The following is a 24,592-nucleotide window of genomic DNA, read 5'->3' on the forward strand; positions in this document are numbered from 1 at the left end:
ACTTTATGTTAGCTAATTGCTGCCATTTAGAATTTATTTTTTAAACAAAATTACATTTTGCTGGAATGTGGTAAGTGAATCTTTTACATGCAACAGAATTGTGTAAAAGTAATTTATGGGTTGCACAAGAAAGGTTATAATGTTTTTTTCAAACTTTAGAGCAGGGCATTTTCAGTTTAGAACTGAGAAATCTTAGATTATATAAGCGTTTGCCTGAACAGTTCATCAATCACTAGTCTCCTACTTTTTGTAACTTATCATACTTCAGAGTGTAAAATTTTCAAGACAATTCACTGTTTGATAGAAATTACAAATTAATTTCATGCAATAGCACTTCAAAGTAGGGACTGGCCCAGTTTGACCTAATTGTTCATAATGCTGTAAGGTGCAACTGCCCGCCCTATTAAATTGAAGTGACCAACACTGTCTCAAATCACAAAATTCCTCAAAACTCACAGCTGATCTCAATCTTAAGTGATTTTCAACTTTGGCTTTAGGAAAATCAGAGAATATACTGTATCCCTAAGAGAAGAAAAAATTCCCTCCATTCTGTATTATAATTACAAAGTGTATTACACCTCCCCTTTTCTGGTTCTCAATGTCAATAGCACGGTGGCAAAGAGTAAACAAACATTTGAGCTTTTTTATTATTACATTTGATGGCAATATCTCCTATTTGTAGATTGGAGTTTCACCAATGCAAACATTTCTCAGTCAAAGCTGCTACAGATGGGGTTAGGGTGACACAGCTTGTTAAAAATAACGCAAATACAGTATCAGGTCTCCTTATGCAATCTGAATAGTTGCTTTAAATATACAAATGAGGTTTAAATTCCAAAAATGCAAAGGAAAATGCTACCTAAAATTGAAGACTATATGTTTTCTATGCTTGTCTTTGCCAATAAAAAGAACGAAAAGATGACAATGTGAGAATTGTTGGTATTGGAGCTTACACAATTAGGATATGAACCTTAAACAAAATCTAAAATGGAACACATTTGAAGAAAGAATATATAAGATATAGTAATATCCCACACTAATTTTAGGAAAAGTAGTTAGCTAACCCTATCCCTAAAGAGCAATTTTTAATTGGTACTAGATAAAAGGTCATTAGTTATTATCTTTTGGGCACAGGGAATGTTCATAACATTCTTAATGGTATATTAGTTGTTAGTTGTTGACCTATGCTGTTCTGGAACATGGTTTTTGACAAGCTGAAGGGCTGAATGTCATCAATTTGCACTTCCATTCATGAAAATGTTTAGATTTTAATTTAATTCCTTTTGTGCTACACATGTTTTCCAAGTAGCTATTGTTTCTGCGTCATGAGCAGCTCTGCTTTTGCTGAAATGCTGGCAGTTGTGAAACTCCAGTCAACCGTCTTTGAGAACTACTGGTTTTATAGATACAGATACCCTATCCAATAAACCAGATTAAAAAGGCCAAAAGCAGTGGGGAAGAATATTCGTGAGTAAGAATCAATCTTGGAAACCCGAACATGCATCCTGTTTTCACGCCAGGCACCTGAGCGGCAATCATCAAAGCAGCAGAAGAAGCTGGTGCAGTCTTTTCCATCCAGACACTCATAAGCATAGTCATCCTCCTCATGATAGGGCACAATGTTGTTCATCTGTAGCAGCGATGTGCCAGGTCGGATATTCACCATGCTGGATGCTTTCTGCTGTGAAGGAGAACCCACACACATATTTTAGTATGGTACTGTTACATTCAGTGAATATGATACACTGAAAAGAGAAAAAAAAGTGTGTGCTGGGTACCTGGGTGTTATTATTGGCTTTAGCCTTTTTTGTCTGTCTGTTACTGGTGAAGTAGTGCAGAGTGCCATACTCCATAAGAGCAGCAAAGGTGAAGATGAAACAGACAGAGACAAATAGGTCCATGGCAGTGACATAGGAAACCTTGGGCAGGGACTTCCTTGAGATGGTGCTTAGAGTCGTCATTGTGAGCACTGTGGTAATACCTAAATGTATTATCACAGAGGAAAAATCAATAAAATTAGTTGTTGTGGATTTTGTATTTAGCACCAAATAAAAAGTCATATCAAAGCACACAGTACAGCGTACTTTACAAGACCTTACAGATTATACCTATTTATAGAATTATGTAGAAAACCCAACAATTCCACTTGAGCAGCACTAAATGGTAAATGGTCTGCACTTATATAGCGCTTTTCTACCTAGCTGGTACTCAAAGGTACTCAAAGCGCTTTACACTGCCTTGACACTGCTTCTCATTCACCCATTCACACACACACATTCACACACCGATGGCAGAGCTGCTATGCAGCTGACCTGACTCACCAGGGGCAACTTGGGGTTCAGTATCTTGCCCAAGGACACTTTGGCATGTGACGTGGCAGCCGGGAATCAAACCACCAATCCTACGATTGGCATTTAACTGCTCTACCTATTGAGCCACAGCCACCCACTAGGTGACAGTGCTGCTTAATGGAAGAAACCTCCAGCAGAACCAGCCTTAGGGTGGGCTGCCATCTGCCTTGACCAGTTGGGTGAAAGAAATATTGATACTGTAGTACTGTATTACTTTACAGTACTACAAGTTAGAGTGGAGTTTTTTGCATATGATTGGGAGAGGTGGCTTCCTCTGTGATGTCCTATCATGGACACTGTGCTCCATGCAACCTTGAACTATGATTTTTTATGCTAGTACAAAGATATTGACCAGATCCAATTTGTTGTATTGTGTTGGTATTCTGTTGTTGTAAAGTGGTTGCACATACTGTTTTACTGTGTCTCTCTCTTTTTTAGTTTTTCCCATTGCTCAGTCAGATGAGGTATTCCTCTTGCTGCCACTTACTGTCAAGAGTTTATGTTTTGTACTGTATCTACTATATGTGGAACATGTTCATATATCGTATTGGTTTGGACCCAAATATCTGGACATCTGGATATTTTTCAGCAGCCAGTGTACCACACAGTGATGTAGTAAGTCAATGGTGGAGTGTTTCCAGCAGATCTTCCTGCAGGTTTCTTTTGAAAACCATCCATGTAGTCTCTGCTGGGACTTTTTAACTGGTGCTGTGATGTTTTATGTCCAGGAGGGATCCTGAAAAATGGTGGTCCCCAGGAACTTAAAGGTGGAGACCCGCTCCACCACAATCCCATTGATGAAGAGTGGGGAAGGCTCTATTCTAGAGTAAACAAATAATTCCACATTTCTTTTGTTATATTTCATTTTCTTGTTTTAAGAACTGCAAATCACAGTTAATCACTATTTATTTCATCTTTTTGGAGTTGAGTGACAGGTTGTTGCACTTGTCAAATTGTAAATGAGTGATTCAGGGAGCATGACACATCATTTTCACACATGGATTGATCACCACAGAGACCAGACGGTCTAGACCTTAACCCTATTGAGACTCTTGGGGAAGTGCTGGGGAAGAATTTGCGCAGCGGTCGGACTTTCCCATTATCAATACAGACAAAAAATGTATTTAACTCTGGACAGAAATGAATGTTGTGATATTTCAGAAGCTTATTGAAACAATGCCATGGTTTTGTAATCAAAGCTAAAGGTGGCCCAACGAAATTTTTGTGTGTGACTTTTTTTGAAATTTGTATTTTAAGAGATTTTCTGATCTCCTAAAATTGTGCTTAAGAAATAAATGCTTCATTGCTTTATAGAAAAGAATCCTCACTACTCTCAGTGCCTAAAAGTCATAAACCAGTTTAATATTTAGACACATTTTTTTTACATTTGGTCACTTGGACAGCTTATTATTTACTTATTATTGTTATTACATTAATTACACATAACAAAAACTGTCTCAAAGATATTAATATTCATAAATACAACTAATATGCTTTATGAAAATATGCAGGATGTTTGATCACTGTTTGAAGGATAGTGATCAAATTACCTACCATTTGTCAACACATTATAATTGTTGTTAAATCCTGATTACTGCAATGTACAGAGTCATGCCCACTCTAAATCAGTGACCAAAGTAATAATTAAAATGACTAATAATTAATCAGTAATTTAAACCATTAAAGCCTTCATTGGCCTATAATATTCAAACGGCCACTAAAGAGATTTACAGAACAAGTACAAGGAAAATCAGTACTCTGAAATTTGATGTATGACATATGAACATATCACACCTAGGGAAGTGCGGGCTGGAACGGCATCCTTATTTATCCAGAAGGACACCCAGGACAACACCACAATCATACTGCAGGGAATGTAGGTCTGGATGGTGAAATAGCCCATTCTTCGACTCAGGTCAAAAAAGATTGTCATGATTACATATTCACCTGAAAGTTAAGACACATATGGAAATAAAAGATTAATAAGCCTATGTGAAAATGTGACATTTTATACTGTATGTGTGTTCTTCCTCAATTTTTCAAGCTTAGTTCAACTAAATATTTTTTCAGGCACATTTTTGATGGATTTAAATGTTGCATGCACTAATTTGTGAATTATTGTAATTATACTCATAAACAGAGACATCTTTAAAAATAAAAAGCAAAAAAATCACATGCACATACGTGTTCACAGCCTTTGACATGACACTAAAACATGATGGTAAATTATTTTTCTACTAACCATCCTTAAGATGTTTCTACAACTTGATTGGAGTCTGCCTGTGGGAAATGTAATTTATTGGACATGATTTGGAAAGGTTTACACCTGTCTATCTAAGGTCAGAGAACAAACCAAGCCATGAAGTCCAAGGAATTGTCTGTATCGAGGAAAAGATCTAGTTAAGGGTACAGAAAATAGTCTGCAGCAATGAAGGTCCCAATAAGCACAGTGGCCACCATCATATGTAAATGGAAGATGTTTGAAACCACCAGCACTCTTCCTAGAGTGGCCCACCCAACCAAACTGAGCGATCAAGAGAGAAGGGCCTTAGTCTAGGATCAAAAACCTGATGGTTACACTTAAAGAGCTCCAGCGTTTTTCTGTGGGGAGAGAAGAAAGTTCCAGACGAACAGCCATCTCTGCAGCACTCCAATACTACCAATCAGGCCTGAATGGTAGAGTGGCCAGACAGAAACCACTCCTCAGTAAAAGTTTGCCAAAATGCACCTGAAAGGACTCTCAGATCATGAGAAACAAAGCCTGATGAAACAAAGATTAGAGTCTTTGGCCTAAAAGCCAAGCATTACGCCCGGAGGACTACAGTGAAGCATGGTGGTGGCATCATTCTGTTCATTCTGGATATATTTCAGCAGCAGGAACTGAGAGACTAGTCAGAATCACAGGAGCAGTTGACAGTTGAGTGCAGCAATGACATCCTTGATGAAAACCAGTTCCAGAGTGCTCTGGACCTCAGACTGGGGAGGTGGTTCATCTTGGTTCAACAACCCTAAGCACACAGCCAAGATAACAAAAGAGTGGCTAAGGAACAACTCTGTGAATGTCCTTGAGTGGTACAGACAGAGACCAGACTTAAACCCAATTAAACATCAAAATGGTTCTGCACTGACGCTTCCTGTCCAACTTGATGGAGCTTGAGATGTACTGCAAAAAGTAATGGGAGAAACTGCCCAAAAATATATGTGCCAAGCTTGTAGCATCATAGTCAAAAAAACTTGAGGCTGTACGCAGTGCTGAAGGGGCGGCAGAAGCTCAGGGGGTAGAGCAGTTGCCTACGAACCCAAGGGTGAGTGGTTCGATTCCTGGCTACTTGGTGAGGTGTCTGTGGACAAGACACTGAAACCTCGTAGTAGTGCCGACTCAGTCTGGCAGCTGTCCAGCCAAATTTCCCCAAGGGGATTAGTGAAGTATACATTATCATTAAAGGTGCTTCAACAAAGTATTGAGCAAAGGCTGTGAATACTTATGTACATTGGATTATTTTTAATTTTTTATAAAATTGCTAATAATGTAAGAAAAATGATAAATTTCATCAATTTTGGAATGAAGCTGTAACATAACAAAATGTGGAGAAAGTTAAGCGTTGTGAATACTTTCTTGATGTACTGTATTACTAGCAGACTGCTAATTTGTGTGTCTTGTGTAGAACAAGGAGATTGAGGGTGGCAGAACACAAGAGCACTTGGCCACAATTTCTTACCTGACTGGGTGTGTGCCACATCTGAGCTGTTCCTCAACCCCACAAAGGCAAACTGGTAAAGTCTCCAGTAACGCTGATCTGCGACTTCCACTGCCCGTCTCTGCCACCGGTACATGATCTCATTCTTAGGATAGCCATCTACAGGAACCCAACAGAAACATAATGGATACATTTGAAGTCATACTGAGGAAATCAACAGGAAGCTCACATCTTTTGTTCAGTTTACGTTACATCATAAAAGAACATGGCACCATGGCAAGGCAAAAACGTTGACTGGTCCAGTCTCATAAAATTTCTTCAAATGAGCAATATATAATCAAACAATAATAATAATAATAAGCAAATAATTATATACCTTATATGGCTTGATAGATTATAAGAGGCTCATATTTGTAAGGTTTGCAATGGGATACTTGTTTGCAATGGGATGCTTGTTTGCAAGCAAAATGCCAATTGCTTTTCATGTGAGTTCTTTCTATTAATGAAATCACCAAAAGCGCTCATTTGATGACATTTATTGTGACTGTAATAGCCCTAATAATTGTCCTCCACACCATGAAATGATCCGTAAGGTCACGACAAAACATAAGCAGTTTTAGTGAAGCTAAAGCACAAGGCAAGAGACAAATGAAGGATGACGCAAACAGCATGAATCAGACTGAAAGAGGGTGCATAATTTATTAAGTCTTTCAGAGAAAATGGGACTGGGTGACCTCTCTCCGCTGGTGGAGCAGATGATAGATTGGCACAGGCTTGGAGAGGGCAGTTCAAGCAGATGGGCCTTGTGGCAAAGAGAAGAAACAAGGGCTTAGCCACTATGCTAGCCCACATAGAAGCCTCACTCTCTCTGGGCAAGTTGAGGTCAAAATGACAATTTAAAATGGGAGGGGAAAACAGTTGACCACGTACAGCTTGAAAACTCCAGTGGGCACGAGTGCTCATCCATTGGAAAGTTATGCAGCTTAAGGTAGCACTCCGCATTAATAGTCAACCTGACAAAAACAGAATTGTGACACAGAAAAAGCAAATCTCAGCATTGTGTTTCCCTAAGTGTGATTGAACATAATAACATTAATTTATGTCGTCTCTATAATTACACCATCAATGCAGAAAAAAATATTGCGCTTTGAGAAACTGGGGTTAACCTAAAAAAGAATTACATGATATAAATACAGATGTAAACACTAAAGCTTCACAAACAACAAAAATGTTTCAAGAGCTGATGCAACACTAAAATGACTGTTAAAGGGATAGAAAACTGCTTATAACAGTCCTGAGGACATACCTTAGTGTGTACATGACTCTCCCATTACTCCACAGCCTCAGGAGACGGTTGGGCGTGGTGATCCAGTGGGCATCTGATTTACGGGAATTTCTAAAGAATGTGTCAGGAATCCAGATTTTGCCTACCATGTTACTGTTGAGCATGAGGAGCTTCATTGAGCTATTGAACTTCAGTCGGCTATCATACCATGTCTGGGCAAAGAAGATGTCAATGGTGTATTCCTGCAACAAATTCAGGAAATCCATGCAAATACAGCCAATGTAAGGAAGTAATGAAAAGAATAAACTTTTCCACTGGATGATTAGATGAACTGACTTTGTAATTTGTGATGGTAGTTCATTTCTACCAAAGGAGGATTACAAACTTCAATCAATTTTCCATTATATCAGCACAAAATAAGCAAAGGTAAAGAAGAAGAAGCAGCTCTCACCATGTTGATGGGGTCTACTGGTCCAATGCTGTTGACATACACAGCTGTTTCAATTACTGTTGGTCTCACTAAAACAAAACAGAAGACATACAGCATCCACTTGTATTATACATACATGTCAGTTGACATCTAAAAAGATCTATTATGTGTGATTGTGTTATTTGTATTAAATATATTTGATATATGTATTTGTGTCAAAAACTTTAAAAACTGAAATCTCCGGTACAGGAAGATAGAGGAATTGAGACAAGATGAAAAGTCCATCAAAAGAAAACCTGCACTTTCTTCAGGTGAAATGGTTCAGGGCAAGTGCCTGACTGTTCATGAGTGGCCCAGCCAAAGCCCAGATTTAAACCCTATTAAACATCGATATCTACATTTAGTCACGTGAATTACGCTTTTATCCAAAATGATGTATGTAAGTAGGTGAGGTAACAACCTAACAAAAAAGCTAAGTCAAAGTACTAAAATACATTCAAAGCTAAGTGGGTTGTGGACTTAACTGAAGGTGTTCAGATTCTAAGGTACTGTTGAGTTGATAACTCTGATCGAAAATTAATATGGGTGCTGCTGCATTTTTGATCATCTGGTTTAAATTGTGCTTAATTGTAGCTCTGTTAATAGGAAAAAGTAGTATTTGAAACATGATGATGAGTGCCAGCATGAGGAGCTGGCTAGTATATTCAGAAAGTTAGGGGTTGAATCTTCCTGATGTTTTAGGGGGCAAATCTGCATGCCATGAGATGAAAGAGTTGTTGTCAGTAAAGCTTTGTTGGTAATCAGTGATGATCCCAGCTAGTTAGAAGTTGAGACAGCCAAGAACTGTAAAAAAGATCCCTAATTTACATAGTGCAGCTACATGTAGGAGGACCTGATGATTTTCAGCATCAAAAGCTGCAGACATTTCAAGTAAGTTTAAGACAGGCGACTGGGACACAGCTTTGCATTCAAGAGGGACTCCATGACCATCAGGAGGGCAGTTTCTGTAAAATGACGCCTGAAGTGAAACCGATTGACATCAAGGAAGTTTTTTGAGATTTGGTTGAAAACTTTTTTTTTTGTTTTTTATTTTATTTATTTATTCAATTTTAATATACATTTACAACACTGTAAAATGTGCGAAAAGTAACGGAGTGGGAGGAGTTTTTACACAGCTCCCTAACTTTTTTGTAATTTGAGTTGTAGTACTTACTACACTTGTTAAGTCAACTTATTTATAGTGCTGTGAAAAAATTATTTGTCCTGATCTTGTTTTTGTCTGCATATTTGTTACATGAGAATAATTCCGCTCATCAAACTAATTTTATTATTGCACAAAAATTACTCAGGTAAATACAAAAAATGTTTTTAAATGAAGAGATCATCTATCAAGTGTGTATATGCAGTATGTGTTGTGGTACCGTATCAGAGTTAAAAGAAAGCACATTTGCAAACAATCAGCTTAACTTGCCTCCAATGTCAGGTCGCAGTTTGTTGTCATAACCCTGCAGCAGTTTATTTAGGATCAAAGTCACATCACTCTCATAAACCTTTGGTGATAAGACCCATGTCTTATTAATGGGCACATCTTCATAGTCTTCTTCTTCCTGTTTACTTGGCCCAAATGCTGCACTGTGGAGTAGAAAAAAACAACCATTATGTTAAACAAAGATATGGTGAATGTCAAGAGTCACCATCTACACTCCCCTCCAAAAGTATTGGAGCAGTGAGGCCTGTAGAAAAGTTTGGTGATGTCAACAGGTCACAGACTTGAAGCAGTTATTGCAAGCAAATGATTTGCAACTAAATATCATATAATTATTCACTTTATTTCTACATGTTTCAATGCTTTTGCTCACATTAAATATGGGTGTGTTGAAACAAAAGGTGCTATCTTTTAAATAATGTATCGGATACAGACGTAAACTCCTAGAAATGAAAGCTGAAATGTTGATCTTTTATTTCATGTTCATCCTTTGATGTTAAACCTAAATGTTTTCAAGGAACTGGCCTTACTGTTCCAAAATTTCTGGAGTGGAGTGGAGTTTATTTAGGTGGCCATATTCTATGCCTTCAATAAACCAAAAGGCGCACTCCACCACCAGACATAACAGGGAACATGATTTTGTTAGATTGTGCCCTAACACAGTGCTTGAAATGAGTAATTAATCCATTCATATCTCCCATATGGACATATTCCACAATGCAGTGCTTCTCAAAACAGCTGGTTTACTTTGTTTTTTCTAAAAGAAAATACTAAAATCTTGATTCAGTCCCCTGTCTCTACAACAGGTTTGCTGGTTTGCCCACACTAAATTTCTACTCATTCATCAACTTTCCACCACTTATTTAGGTGTAAACAAGCTAGGACCTGTACATGTACATTTTCCCTTACCCAAACTCACATCCTCAGATTGTAAGGTTTAGATGGCATATTATTCTTTTGTAGCTGAAACCCAGGATTTTGGTGCACTCTATTTCGGCAAAAGGAACAGGGATATTGAAGTGAATTCAGAGAAAGATGCATGCAGCCAAAATATAGTATATATAGTTATATATATATATTTCTATCTATAATGTTTACATACAAAACAATGCTCATTTAAATAATATCCCCATAATGGCAATCATACTCAAAAATGACTTCATTTTCCATAGTTTTGTTTCCATGCATTTAGAATAATTAATGGATTTGGAAATGGTTGGTAAGGACAAACTGTCAATCCAAACTAAGGTAGAACACCTAGTTATGATATTAGACAAGACTGACATGAAATATAGATATTAATGGAACCCATATGATTGCATACATAGATGTCTGGAAAGAAAATTAAGCTTGGTGTGGGATTGAGTTTTTTGCATTTGGGTTTATCATGTGGTACCACTGCTTGCAGTTTAATTATGGTACTCTACAAATATGTTAAGGAGTGGTTGGGATACCTATGATAGACTGGTGACCAGGTTGTGCACACACACACACACACTCACACACACACACACACACACACACACACACACACACACACACACACACACACACACACACACACACACACACACACACACACACACACTAGTTATGCATAGATGCACAAAACACATGGAATTGCAGATGAGCCATAATAAATATAAAATATCCAGTACATGCAAAAATCAATGAAATTACAGCCTTTCTAATAGCAGATCTACTATCCACAAAATTATTTCCCAAAAAACATTTTAAACACTTAAAGTTTCTCAAAGACCACCCTGACACTCCACAGTACTACTGGGAAAATTAAACTGGGCGGCACAGCGGTGAAGTCGTTTCACAAAAAAGGACTGGGGTCGCTCTCTCTGTGCAAAGCCTGCATGTTCTCCTACCAATGAAAGCTGGTTTAAAGCAACAACAACAATGACAAATCATAATTGCTGACTTTTTCCTAACCGGCTAATTCTCATAGCCCCAGTAAAAAGGAGACAGTTGAATGAGGAGCAAAATTAGAACACATAATTAAAAGGAACAGAGCCCAGACCTTAACCCAACACAGTGTTTAAGATGTTCTTTTTGAGCCCCCTGGAAAAACTGTTGTTTGTTAGACAGCACTACTACAGGGTTTCAGTGTCCTGTCTAAGTGAACCTTAGGTGTCTTGTTATATCTGTGACCAATTTATGCAGAAAACCAGGTAATTGCAAATAGTTCACTTTACTGTATTGGTGTCACTTAATTGCCCCAGTTATTGATCATAACCACCTACCTACTCTCTAATTAATCAATTCTACAAGAACACAGAAAGCACAATTACAATAGTAAAGTAGGCCATAGTTGAAAAAGAAACTGTGATGATTGCTTACAACCAGTTGTTCTTTTCAAAGTTTAATGGGAATATACTTGAAGAAGTAATTTTAAGTAATAACATTGTCCGTTATTCCTGCCTACACAGGTCACTATTTGATCCTGTATGTCAGCTTTATTTGATTGTAGAGCAGTGGAGGTACAAAACACTGAGTTAGTCATGGTCTTCCTTACAGTCATAGATATAAAGAGAGTGGGGGCCAATAAAAAACAAACAACAAAAAAAAAAACAACTATAAATATATCAGACTAGGATACTGCCTTCAGAACTGAGACTGTTGCTGTTTCAGTTCAGTTGAAGTTTGAAATCACACAGTTGAAGCTGGTGATGCAGAGTTCCATTGAATCATCTTCCTCTGCTTCTGAGCATTGAACTGGGGCCTAGAGAATTTTTCAGTTCAGTCTGTCTCAGCACATTCTTGAGTAGGTCTTTTCCACTGTCATCTGTTGTAGTGGTTGCTTGGGAAGCTAATGTAGAACCAACAAAATCTATGCGGAAGTTAAAGAACAAAATTTATCCTCAGTTACAGCGTCTTTCCAGTTTTTACAGCAATTAATCATCATTTCAGCAAATTAATGAGAAAACAAATTAATTTAAATGAATGCCTTGCATTAGGAGTTTTTATGAAGTTGTTTTGATAGAAGCTAGCTTTTCCAAAATAATGTAAGTTAAGAGGATAACTGTCACAGTAAAGTTATCAGATTACACATTTCTGTCAGAAAGTCTAATTTACAATTAAGAGCATGGAGTTTGAAAGGCATTTGCAATAACTGACAAGAGGTGGCATATAAAAGAATGTGAAGCATGAAGGAAATGTAACATTTTAAACCACCGTAACGTTTTTTTTTTTACTTTGAAATTTGGAAAAATTCACATGTTTCAGGCTGCAATTCTTAATAAGAATCTGTTGTAGGTGTAATATGCAGAATTATTTGTGCTGTTTCCACAGCAGATAAGCAGCTTCAACAGTTTTACTTGTGAGGACAGAAGGCATGTCCTCACCAGGACACAATTCCTACATCTGTGGCCATGATAGTTTTCCTTTGGTGCTGAGGTAGGAGTAGATCAATGTCTGCCAAGTAACAAAATCATCCATCATCCACCCATCTACAGCATACATGACACTCACTGCTGCACTATGACAGATAAGGGCTTCAATGGCAGAGCCTCTGAAACTACATCACAGATGCAGATGTAATAAAACCCCTCTTTTTTACGCTCAGAATACACCTGGTAAATAATCGGGTTTCCGCACAAATGCAGATGCATAGTTTGAAGCTGCTTTTAATTCCAAGAACGAATTCTCAGCGATTAATGCTTCTTCAGATATTTTTTCTGAAAGGCCTCAGCTCAAACGATGATCACAACAATCAATGATAGCATAGAGCACCTTGACCAGCTATTTCTGGATGAAGCCAGAGAGAGACACATCTGCAGCCATTTACCTTCTCAAACCTCTTCTCTCAGTCTTCTCTCATCACCATGGAGACAATAACACCGATACACACTTACCAAAGTCCGAGCAGGGCGAAGAGCAGCCAGGGGTTCATTGCTTTATGCTGCACAAGTCTGACAAAAAGGCGCTTCATTATTTCCTCCACAGCTGGGACTCAACCTTAACAGTGCCCACAGGTCCACGGTGGAAGTCGTATCTTTGTGTCGTCGGGTCGCGTCTAAATGCAGCCGATCAGGGTTAGATGCAGCGACGGAAGGATATGGGAGATGCCTCCGTGGTCTTCGTGTGTGTGTGAGGGTGTGGGGGGGATGTGGCAGAGTAAGTGAAGCTGTTGCCGGGGAGCTGACTCTGCTTTAGTCTATCTGCAGTGCCGCTAACAGACCACTGTGACAGACGCTGCTCTCACACTGGCGTCGCTTCGAAATCTAGAATTTCTGTTACTGTAGATTATCACCGTTGATTAATATTCACACTGATGCTTCTGTGTGCAAGGAATACTGTCTGAGACAGCACAATTCACCATCACACCAGCTGCTGTGTTTAGTCAGCGCAGTAGCTGATGTAGACCCACATCACTGGTGCGCTGGTGACCGCTGGAAACTGTCTACGCAGGACCAACCACACATTCTGAGCAGCTCAGGATTGTATTCAGTGACTCTCCTGAACTCTGGTTTCATCTAAGCTCTAATAATAAAAATAAAAATAATAATACTGCATAGCCAATGAGGAGATGACATTATCCTCATATGGTCTACGGTGAGATCTGACTTACTGTCATAAATATCTAATACTAATCTCCTTTGGTCTAATATGAACCAGTAAGAGAATGTGTTTGTATTTCTTTATAAAGTAAAGTGTAGGCTGGACTCAGTCCCTTTTTGCTGACTCTGAGTGCAGATAGTCCTGAGGTGAGATAAGAGAGAAGAGTGGTAGATCATTAACAATAATAAATCCACTATGAACAGTCGTGTTGATCCCATGGGCAAAAGCTTGAGTTATAATTATATTTCAGATCAGAAATTGTGTATTGATGTATGGACATCATCATTACAAGGCTGCTAGGTGGCATTTTATTTTACACCAATTGTGACAAAGGTACAGGGTATGATATAAACTATTAGTGCTGATTACTTTTCTGAGTGGTAAACAAAAGCCATGTAGGGCCATGAATGGCTACGTAATCCATAGATGGTGTATGTAGTAAAAAAGGTACATCTGACCATTTTAAAGGAAAGCTAAGATAAACTTTGTTAATTGAGTAACAAGGTAAGTTCAACAACTGCCAGTTGTTTTTATCTACAGTATGTACTAAGCCTACTCTGGACTCAGGGGTTTTAGTGAATTATAGATCAATATCCAATGAGTATATCCAATATCCTGCCCTTTATCTCTAAAATTCTTGAAAAAATAGTTTCTAAGCAATTATATGACAGGATTTAGAGTACATCATAGCACAGAAACAGCACTGGTAAAGGTCACTAATGATCTTCTATTAGCATCAGACAATGGACTACTCTCTATACTCGTCTCGTTAGATCTTAGTGCTGCATTCGACACTATAGATCACAAAATTTAATTACACAGACTGGACAGATCAGAAAGATTCCAGTTTGTACATGTTAATGATGAGTCTTCCATGCACAGCAAAGTTAGCTACGGAGTTCCACAGGGTTCTGTGCTTGGACCGACTGTCCCAAAGTGCTGAAAAACTAGTCCATGCATTTGTTACTTCCAGACTGGACTATTGTAATTCATTATTAATAGGATGCCCCAATAACTCCTTAAAGGCTCCATCTTATGTCAAAGACCTCATAGCTCCAAACAGAACTCGCTGTTCTCAGACTGCCGGTTTAAATGGTAAATGGTCTGCACTTATTATTATTATTAGTGCTTTTTTACCTAGCTGGTACTTTACACTGCGTCTCATTCACCCATTCACACACCGATGGCAGAGCTGACCTGACTCACCTGGGGCAACTAGGGGTTCAGTATCTTGCTCAAGGACACTGTGGACACTTTGGCCTGACCTGACTCACCTGGGGCAACTAGGGGTTCAGTATCTTGCTCAAGGACACTTTAGCATGTGACAGGGCTGGGAATTGAACCACCAATCCTGTGATTGACAGTCAACTGCTCTACCTATTGAGCCACAGCCACCCCTTGGATATACTCATTGGATATTGATCTATAATTCACTAAAACCCCTGAGTCCAGAGTAGACTTTTTGAGTAGCCTACTCAAGTAGTTTACTTGTGGTTCCTAGAGTTTCCAAATGTAGAATGGGAGGCAGAGCCTTCAGCTATCAAGCCCCTCTCCTGTGGAACCAGCTCCAAGTTCAGGTTCGGGAGGCAAACATACTCTCTACATTTAAGACTAGACTTAAAACGTTCCTTTTTTTATAAAGCTTATAGTTAGAGAATTATCTCTTAGTTAGGCTGATATAGATTAGTCTGTTGGGGGACCTCTACTGATACACTGAGCTTCTCTCTCCTTTCTCCTATATCAATGCAAATGCCACCATTGCATGTCATTAAATTTGTGTCTTCTCTCTCCTGTAGTTGTGTTTCCTCCTCTCTGTCTCCCTCTTCCTGTACTTTTCTGCGGGTATCCTCGGCCTGGAGCTGTACATCCCCAGAATCCAGTTGACCTGCCCAATGTTCTTGCTGCTTGTTGTTGTCTTTGTTGCCTGCTGTTCTTTCCTCTCTCCTCTTTCCACCCCTACCGGTCAAGGCAGATGGCCGCCCACCATGAGCCTGGTTCTGCTGGAGGTTTCTTCCTCTAAAGGACGGTTTTCCTCTCCATTGTTGCCTAATGCTTGCTCATATGGGATTGTTGGGGTTTCTGTATCATTTTTTGTATAATTGTACTCTGTAAGGTCTTAAACCTTGCACTGTAAAGTGCCTTGAGATGACTTTTGTTGTGAATTGGCGCTATACAATAATATATTTTTTATATTTTTATTCAACTGAATTGAATTAAATCATCTATATTTATCCATAGAAATATTATTTTTAAATTTATACAGTTCATTATGAGTTCAGCATATTTAATCATAATTAATTAAATACATTTTGATTATTTTTGGGTCTATAGCCTGCACTGTTGTTAAACTGTATATATAGAGATATAAATGTACGTATAAAGAGATATTTTTGTTATTTCACTCCATATCACTTATATAAAGGAGATTAAGAAAATAATATAAACACTTGTCAGTGTAATGCAATACAAAACTATTGTCTGTAACTGCATTCACTTTAGCTTAGAGTGCCTTATAATTTGCCATCTGAGTGTGCCCTTCCATTTAATTTGTGTGACTAACTTATTGTGTAGTCCTGCTGATGTGTTGTCAGCAGAAGGCCAAAGCAGCAGCTGTAGATTCAAAGGTGGTATGGTGAATGTGGTGTAAATCTGCGGTAAATACTGAGATGAGTGTAACCTAAGGACAGATGTGTGTGTGTATACAGTATGTGTTGTTATATGATTTGCATCATACTGAAAGCTGAAGTAATGTAACATGATTTGTGCATGTGAGCAAGAGGGTTTATTTTAGAAAAAAACAGACAAGTTTTGCAAATACAAACCACACTTGCTAGTATTTTCTCTAAAACTCCTGTTTTACTGTGTAGAAGGATTATGTTCAATTGTGTTTTGGTCTTGGTCTGTTGAGGTTTTTGTCTATAGGTTGTGTGGTTTGAGTTTCAGTGTAAACATGCAGATAACAACCAATGAAAAAGTGGCGAGCAGCAAAGCCAAGGTGATGCTAGTGCAGATCAAAGGCGGGTGGAAGGTAAAGAGTGCAGACATGACTGTAAATGTGCTGATGTGCTGTGGGTGCTGTGTTGGGCCTTATTATCGCCTACTCAGCAACACTCACTATTCAGCAGGGCTTCACACTCAGCAAGGCTGTCGTTCTTTAACACAATTAGAACTTGGATGCCTCATGGTCTGTTGAGTTGTGGATAAGTTTGTGTGTGTGTGTATTAAGAATATCTAGACACTTACACTTCCCTCCAAAAGTATTGGAACAGTGAGGCCAATTACTATTTTTGCTGTAGACTGACAACATTTGGGTTTGACATCAAAAGATAAATATGAGACCCAAGATAAACATTTCAGCTTTATTTCCAGGTGTTTACGTCTAGTTGCAAATCCTGTGCTTGCAATAACCGCATCAAGCAGTCACCGTGTTCGGCAGTGCCCGTTGAAGTCCAGTGCTCGTCAGTCAGTGAGGGAGGCGCTGATGAGCTTCACCTCATGTACGTCCTCTCATCCAGTCCTGCGCGGGGAGCTGTTTGGCACAAAGTCCTCAGTCAAGCTCGATGTGTTCATTGATTCTGGTTCAGAGGGTAGTTTCATTGATGATTCCCTAGTTTAGAGTCTCAACATTAGGACTGTCAAGCTGAGGGATCCCATCGAGATCAGAGCTTTGGACAATGGGATAGGCTTGACAGAGGTTTGACTCTTTATTAGCCTTGCTACAGTGTTGAAAAGAAACCTGATGTTGTTATTTGCCTCTCTTACTTAGGAATAACATGTTTCTAGTTTTGCAGAGGTCTTTTAGTGTATAGAAAACACCAGCTAGAGAACAGAGGACTTGAATGCAGAACATGCAATCACAAAGACAGGCAGATGGCTGTAGCAAGGATCATCTTAATAAAAAATAAGTGACTTCAACAGAATCGAAGGGAATGCAGATAATGTAGTTGCCAATTATAGTTTTCATAAACTTTTGTTTGAATTTCAACAAAAAAGTCTGGGAACAAACCACTAAGAGTTAATCATCATCCTCAAGTCATTTTTTATTTTAATGTTTCGGCTGTGTTTCCCACAGATCGAAAATATACTTACTGTAGTAGCAACTGTTTTGGTGTATGTAGTAGACTACATACACCAAACTACAAAAACATGTGAATTTCTTATAATATATGTAACAATCCCAACCCTGCCTTTTATCCACCCATATTGGGGGAATGACATGATGTAAAAAAAATTAATAATTTAATAAGCTTTAAAGTGTAGTAGCTTAAAACTGTGCTAGCTTGTGCTAATATTCAGAACTATGCTTTGACAAAAAACAAAACAATTGGGCAAATGTCTGTAACATAAACTAATATACATACATGCATACATAAACATAATTTATAGTGTGTAGAGTTTGAGACAATGAAATATTGCTAACAAGACTGTTTTCTGTTCTGAAGGAAAAGGGCTGAGGGGAGCTGATAAACAAGAGGGTGAACACAGGTAGAACTGATGAGTAGTGCGGAGGTAATGGAAGAGTCAGTCCATATATGGGCATAGCAGGAAGTGGCTAGGGAGCAGAGCAGCAGGAGTGGGACCAGGTGAAAGAGAAACGTCACTTTGTTTTTATTTCTAATCCAGTTTCCGGCCGTGTTCTTTTGACACCTCTCTCAGTTAGTTTCCCATTGTGTCAGTTTTTTGATTGTGTGGCAATAAATCCCCTTCTGTGTATCCTTTTTGTCTCGTGATTTAATTTTCCATGACAATGTGAACACTCTGAGACAATTTTTTCAAATTAGGTACAGCTGAATTCCCTGAATTGAAGTATATAAACTGATTAGTTTTTGGTGGCCAAAGGTTAGGGTCACAGTCACCATTCAAGTGAATGTGATGTCTCAGAAACTTCTTGAGGGAACTGCTTTAAATTTGACACACATAGTCACTTTGTGTTTTCTAGAGAAAGCTGAATTCTTACATGTCATGTAAACCATAAACCTAGTTACCATAATCGAGGTGGGGAATTTGCGAAAACTGATTTCCCAAGGTAGATTCCTCCCAGACAACTTTGATTACTATGCCATGTGAATGTGTAACCAGGTTCCTATTTGCATTTTACAAAAGCGCAAGTGCATAATCAAGACTGCTGGCACCTATCACTCTATTGCTATCAGCTGAGAAGTGCAGCTGGATTTATCTCTTTAACTCAGACAGTTCAGGCTGTAAGAAGCAGCGCTCTGTCACCTGCTCCGACAAGTAGCAGTTAATGAGTATCATCTGGGGCAAAATCTTTATTTAAATGCACAGCATTTTTTAAACTACATAACCAAATATGTAAATCCAGCTGGCTTACATTGTCTGTGTCTTTGTTTTTCTCTGCACCGTCACCATGCCTGTCCATGGATATGACTGTTCCCTCCGCTCTGTAAGAGACTTTATTCATGCATTTTTTTAAAATGACTTTTTGTTTAAAGAGTTTTCTGAGGAAGACTTCAGTTCTCTAGTGAAGAGGGTTTGGACTATTCTTTCTTGACAGCAAGGTCAAAAAAGTATTTGTTTAGAGAGTGTTCATATGTTTACATGAATATTTAGTCATTTGGCAGACGCTTTTATCCAAAGCGACTTACAAGGGTAGGCAGGGTAAGCATAAGTAGGTCTTGCCTTAGGGGAGACTGAGGATATTTGGGCAGACTGGGGGTCAAAGCGTCTGCCAAATGACTAAATGTAAATGTACACTGCGTCCACTGCTCTGTTTCTCCTTGACTTCGATTTTTGCTTGCCTTGTTCCTCACTTGTAAGTTGCTTTGGATAAAAGCATCTGCCAAATGACTAAATGGTGGCAGCATGGAGCTTCAGCAGGATCCTCAGCCTCCACACTTGGCTTCAATCTGCCTGCAGGGTGCACAACCTTACTTTAATTGACAATTTCAATCTGCTCTGGAAATGTGTTTTTCTCAAAATACAAATAAATTTACAGATAGGCAAAACTGAATTGTAGACATCTTAAACTAGTTTGCCTATTCAATTCAATGAGCCACTAGTCAAAATAGAATAACAGATATCTTTAATTGGAATTGTGACTAGTCAAAATGTAGTTGTGGATTTCTTCAGTTACAGTTTTGACTAGTCAGATATAAATTGTTGATATCTAATAATGCAAAATCTGCGCAATACATTGCAAGTATCTAATAAATGCTAAACCGGCGCAATGACAAAAGTACATACAGCGATAAATTACTACTACTATTACTACGTTTGCATTCCCTCGCAATATTTCTTGAGCTACTTCACTGTATTTTTGCGTTATCTCTGATCTATAGCAATCTATTCTGATACTATAGCCCGTGTCATGCAGTAGATCCTGCTGGCTGTGGCCACAGAGAGTGGTCCCACCCTCAGCTGTGGCGGCTGAGTATCACTGTAACTCAGAGAGATGGGGACAGTTAATGGAGCTAACCAGCTCTCAACACGATGTTATTAGCATGTGACTGGCAGTAGCTGGGATAGAGCTGGTGATTGTGAAGTCGTTTCTGTGCTCCTGTTGTTATGATTCTGATTGTTCACATAGCTCATTATGGTTGTAACCTATATGAATTACTCTGTAGACATATAGTCAGAAAGGAGGTGAACAGACAGCTGGGATTGGCTCCAGCATTCCGGTGACCGACAGTTCACTGTAGCCGCAGGTGATCTGCAACTCTGGCTAAATACCCAGCAATTCATGTATATAAATATATAAATGTAACTTTACAGGACAAGTAACATTAGAGATTCTTCCTGGGCAAAACAGCATTAACTGGCCAAGCAAGGGGATGCTATAACAGCACTTACGTTATTTAGTGACCAAGTCGTGATATCACTGCATTCCTAACTAAGCAGGCCATGCAGGAGGATGCTTCAACAGCTAACCTTTGGTGGCAGGTGGTTCTGGTGAGTTCCCTGATGGTAAATGGTCTGCACTTATATAGCGCTTTACACCTAACTGGTACTCAAAGTGCTTTACACTGTATCTCATTCACCCATTCACACACACACACTCACACACCAATGGCAGCTGTGCTGACTCCCCGGGGGTTCAGTATCATGCCCAAGGACACTTTGGCAGCCAGCCAGACAACTGCGCTACCCTGATAGTGAGTTGGCTGACCAGAGGTCTCATTCCTTCTGCAGATGCCAAACAAGATAATCAGTTATCATCAACAAGATATGCTTGGGCTAAATATATCATTGTATCATTGATTAACAATAACATTGTGTATCCCTCAGTGTCTATCAAAACACGACCAAAATCTTTCAGGAGATACAGAGGTTTTTCGATGTTGTACAGCCAATCAGATGTGAGGATAAAGTATAAAAGGAATAAATGCCAAAATTAGGCAATTACAAAGCTGTTATAAAACTGTTTGCTTGAGTTTGGTTCTAGTTCTGTTCTGTGGATTTATTTGCAGTTTTGTTGTTAATTTGTGCAATAAAATTTTTGATTAAAATATTAAACAAAATAATTATTTTGTAACAGAATAAATGCACATAATTAGGCAATTATAAGGCTTCTCATAAAAACACTGCACATGAAAAGGTTTTCAGCACACAAACCATTAATTTTTGCAAAGTTATGGTAAAATAAAGGCCTACAAAAATCCTAAATTAAGAGCCGTTCAGGAGTCGAAAGACGGCTTTTCTCTGAAAAGAGCCGAACCTCCCATCACTAGCCCTCACCCCTCAGGCCATGTGTCCTTATTGTACAAGTCTACCTCTGGAGGAGAAGCAGCAGTGAGTGGATGCCTTTGCGGTGCTCTAGGAGGATGACGAGGCTGTGGCTGATCTTTCCCGCCAGTCAGAAACCTGGGAAGCTAAAGGCTCCAGTCACTCGTTACGACCCTAGGTTACCCGACCTAGTGATGGGACATATTGTGCCAATGCTTCGAAGCATGTGTAGAGAAATCCAGGAAGGTTTTAGTGTTGCGTTTATCGAGGCTCCTATGGTTTAAGGTGAATGACGTCATTGATGACATCTGAAGCATTGCTGCAGATGTTCAGGAAGTGTTTCGAACTTGTCTTGACAGATATAAAGCCCAGGGAATTGACACACAATTCGTGGGTAGTGTTGGAGTTTTGACAATTCAGGAGTGACGCATTTGTTGTTGAACATTATTGGTGCTTATTTAAATGGAGCCGACAAGGAAAAGGATGTTTTAACCAGTATGGGACCACTTTGATTTGATCTCTTCCAGTAAGGTAAGTACACATAGTAATATTCTAATATGTACAGTATTACAATGTACTTAATTTTTCACAGGTGAAATATTTGTTGTGTGCTAAAGAGTTGGGCCACAACAACAACAATGCATCGATGCTGAGGCATTTTCGTGCACTGCATGAAAAATAATGAGGGAAACTAGGGTGGTAGGGGGGTAATTAAAACTTGACTTTTTTACCATATTTGTTAAAAACTATAATATAACTATAATGATGACATAACATCAATGTTATGTCAAAAGTCAAAGTTTATGTATAGATTTCAGGCACTATGTCATTCATATACACATGGAAAGTGCACATATGAAATTCTGATGCAGAGTGGGTCATAGAAGTAAAACATATTGCACAATTTAAAAACACACTTTAAAACCAGTAAAACAGTAATAAATTGTTATATAGAATATATAGACACGTATACACGCTTAAAAAAAATAATGAGGCTTTGGTCTCCATGATTGTAAGAGACACACAGCTGTTCAGTATTGTGGAAGAACCAGTATTTAGGGAGTTGTGGCTAAATTAGATCTAATCTATGTTCAAGGAAGTTGCGTTTAAATGGGTTATTGTCATGCTATCGCTAAAGAAATATAAATATTTAAGTAGTTAATTACAGTCTTTAAACAGCAGGGGTGTTTGTCTGTACAAGAAGCCTTGTGAAATGAATCCTTTTGCAAACCAATTGGCTGGAAGGCTTCAAATCTTCATGAAGCTTCACCTCACTGTCACTAGAACTGACTATCATCACAATCATTATTTATGTTATGTTATGTTATGTTATGTTATGTTATGTTATGTTATGTTATGTTATGTTATGTTATGTATGTTGTTGTCATTCCACCCTGGACTCTTATTATTGACTTATTTTCATCCATCTTTAAATATTCTGTGTATATATTGTGTTTTTTGTATTGATGCTATTTCTATACATTATACAACATTTCACTTTATTACTTAAAGGACATCAAGTTGAATTGGATAAGGCCTTAGTGGAAATAGTTTTGTTAGATGCCCAGCCTTTTTCTATACGAATAGCAGATACGTGGACATCCATGACTATTGATGCATATCTTGGTGTGACATGAGGAATTTAAACTGTTTTTAGTCCATTTAGAGGTTACCAAATTCCTTTTCTCCCATATTGCAGAAAATTTGAAGAATGTAAAAGAAGAGCTCATGAATGAATGAGGCCTTACACACAAAGTTCCCTGTTTATTATAGCCAATGCAATCAAACATTGCAGCTTGTGTGAAGTTACTCAGGGTAAGCAATGTACCTTGTTTTGCTCACAGTTTAAATCTGTTACTGGCACTAAAGGCAACCCTAGAGCTTGCTAATATTAGCAGATATCTGCAACAGCAAAAAAAGTTGTTACATTTTTCAAGACTAGTACAAGAGCAAAGGAGAGACTCTCTGAACTTCATGAGCAGATAGGCAGAGCTCAGCAGAAACCAATTCAGGAGGTGGACACATGCTCGAACTCCACATTCTATATGTTGCAGTAGCTTCATGGGCAGCGTGAGCCAGTAGGAGCACACAACAGCACTAACAACAGATGTGTTGCCACTGAGCTACACTGATTATGAGGTCATCACAGAGTGCCTGGAAGTTCTTAGACCCTTCTCTTTGGCGACAACTGAGGTGTAAACTTGCTTTAAAGTGCTCCAGCTTAACACATCCCACTGCTATCCTACTAAGCCAAAACCTACAACATTACTTAGTGACAAGGTGCAGTGTGGAAATCATATGAGTCCTGGCTCTGGCCACAGTCCCTGACCCCTGGTTTAAAACATTGGCTTTTGGTAATCAAACATATGCTCAAGAAGCAGTTGCAAGAGTTACTAAAGAATGTGCAGGAATAATAAGAGATCAACAAGAGACTTTATCAAAATCACAGGCAGACTTCAGTTTATCATTAGTATTATATATGTACGGTATAGGTTATATGAAAACTTATATTACATTTTGTGCAGGCAGCTTCATCAGAAGATGCACGAGTACCTTCCAGAAAAGCTTTGGTCTCTTCATGTATAGATCTTCTGTTTTGGTCGCAAGGTGCAACCTAGATAATTCAAAGTGCCACAGCTGTAGCAACAGTGGATGTCCAGCATCATTTGGCAGAGCCCCACCTCTCCAGAGGACAAGTTCCATTAAAATACAAGTCTACGAAAGCAGCTGTGTAGCCGAGTCATTTTCAGCTTTCCAAATGCCAGCAATGTGTCATGTCAGGTCTTCTCTAAAGCTGGAGAGGTAGTGAGCAAGAAGTGAAGCAGACTAAAAAACAAATACAGTCAAAATGACCTGTTTTTAAATAAAAATATTTATTAGCTCCATTGATCACTGACCTCCCAGTCCATTCTTTACCCTACTTTACCAAGTTTCTCACAAGCACAAAATCCATGTTAACATACACACTGTTACAAAAGTTACAAAAGCACATCTGTCAGACAATTATTCTCCATCTCTCCCACCTAAGAAACAATCCAGGGTAAAAAACATGAGGTAACATTAGTTCCAATAAAACAAGCAAACAGGTCA

The 24,592-nt window shown here is 38.6% G+C and overlaps 1 protein-coding gene across 1 annotated transcript; it reads right to left on the reverse strand.

The window, feature by feature from the left end:
- Positions 1-958: 958 nt before the first annotated feature.
- gabrg1 (gamma-aminobutyric acid type A receptor subunit gamma1) lies at positions 959-13,378 on the reverse strand. Its single transcript, XM_026355600.1, has 9 exons — positions 13,114-13,378; positions 9,236-9,396; positions 7,786-7,853; positions 7,356-7,576; positions 6,980-7,062; positions 6,071-6,208; positions 4,146-4,298; positions 1,779-1,981; positions 959-1,681 (listed from the first exon to the last, which is right to left on the reverse strand). Exons 1-9 carry the CDS (start codon positions 13,188-13,190, stop codon positions 1,400-1,402), a joined length of 1,386 nt encoding a protein of 461 aa, XP_026211385.1. The 5' UTR covers positions 13,191-13,378; the 3' UTR covers positions 959-1,399.
- Positions 13,379-24,592: the final 11,214 nt, after the last annotated feature.

This window comes from Anabas testudineus, chromosome 12 (assembly GCF_900324465.2).
Source record: "Anabas testudineus chromosome 12, fAnaTes1.2, whole genome shotgun sequence".
Lineage (NCBI taxonomy): Eukaryota > Metazoa > Chordata > Actinopteri > Anabantiformes > Anabantidae > Anabas > Anabas testudineus.

Excerpts from the sequence above, each read along its gene's own strand:
- gabrg1 (XM_026355600.1), bottom strand. The coding sequence starts at position 13,190 with ATGAAGCGCCTTTTTGTCAGACTTGTGCAGCATAAAGCAATGAACCCC. Across the intron at positions 9,397-13,113 it reads TTCGCCCTGCTCGGACTTTG|TGCAGCATTTGGGCCAAGTA; the intron begins GTAAGTGTGTAT and ends TCTACTCCACAG. Across the intron at positions 1,682-1,778 it reads AAGCCAATAATAACACCCAG|CAGAAAGCATCCAGCATGGT; the intron begins GTACCCAGCACA and ends TCTCCTTCACAG.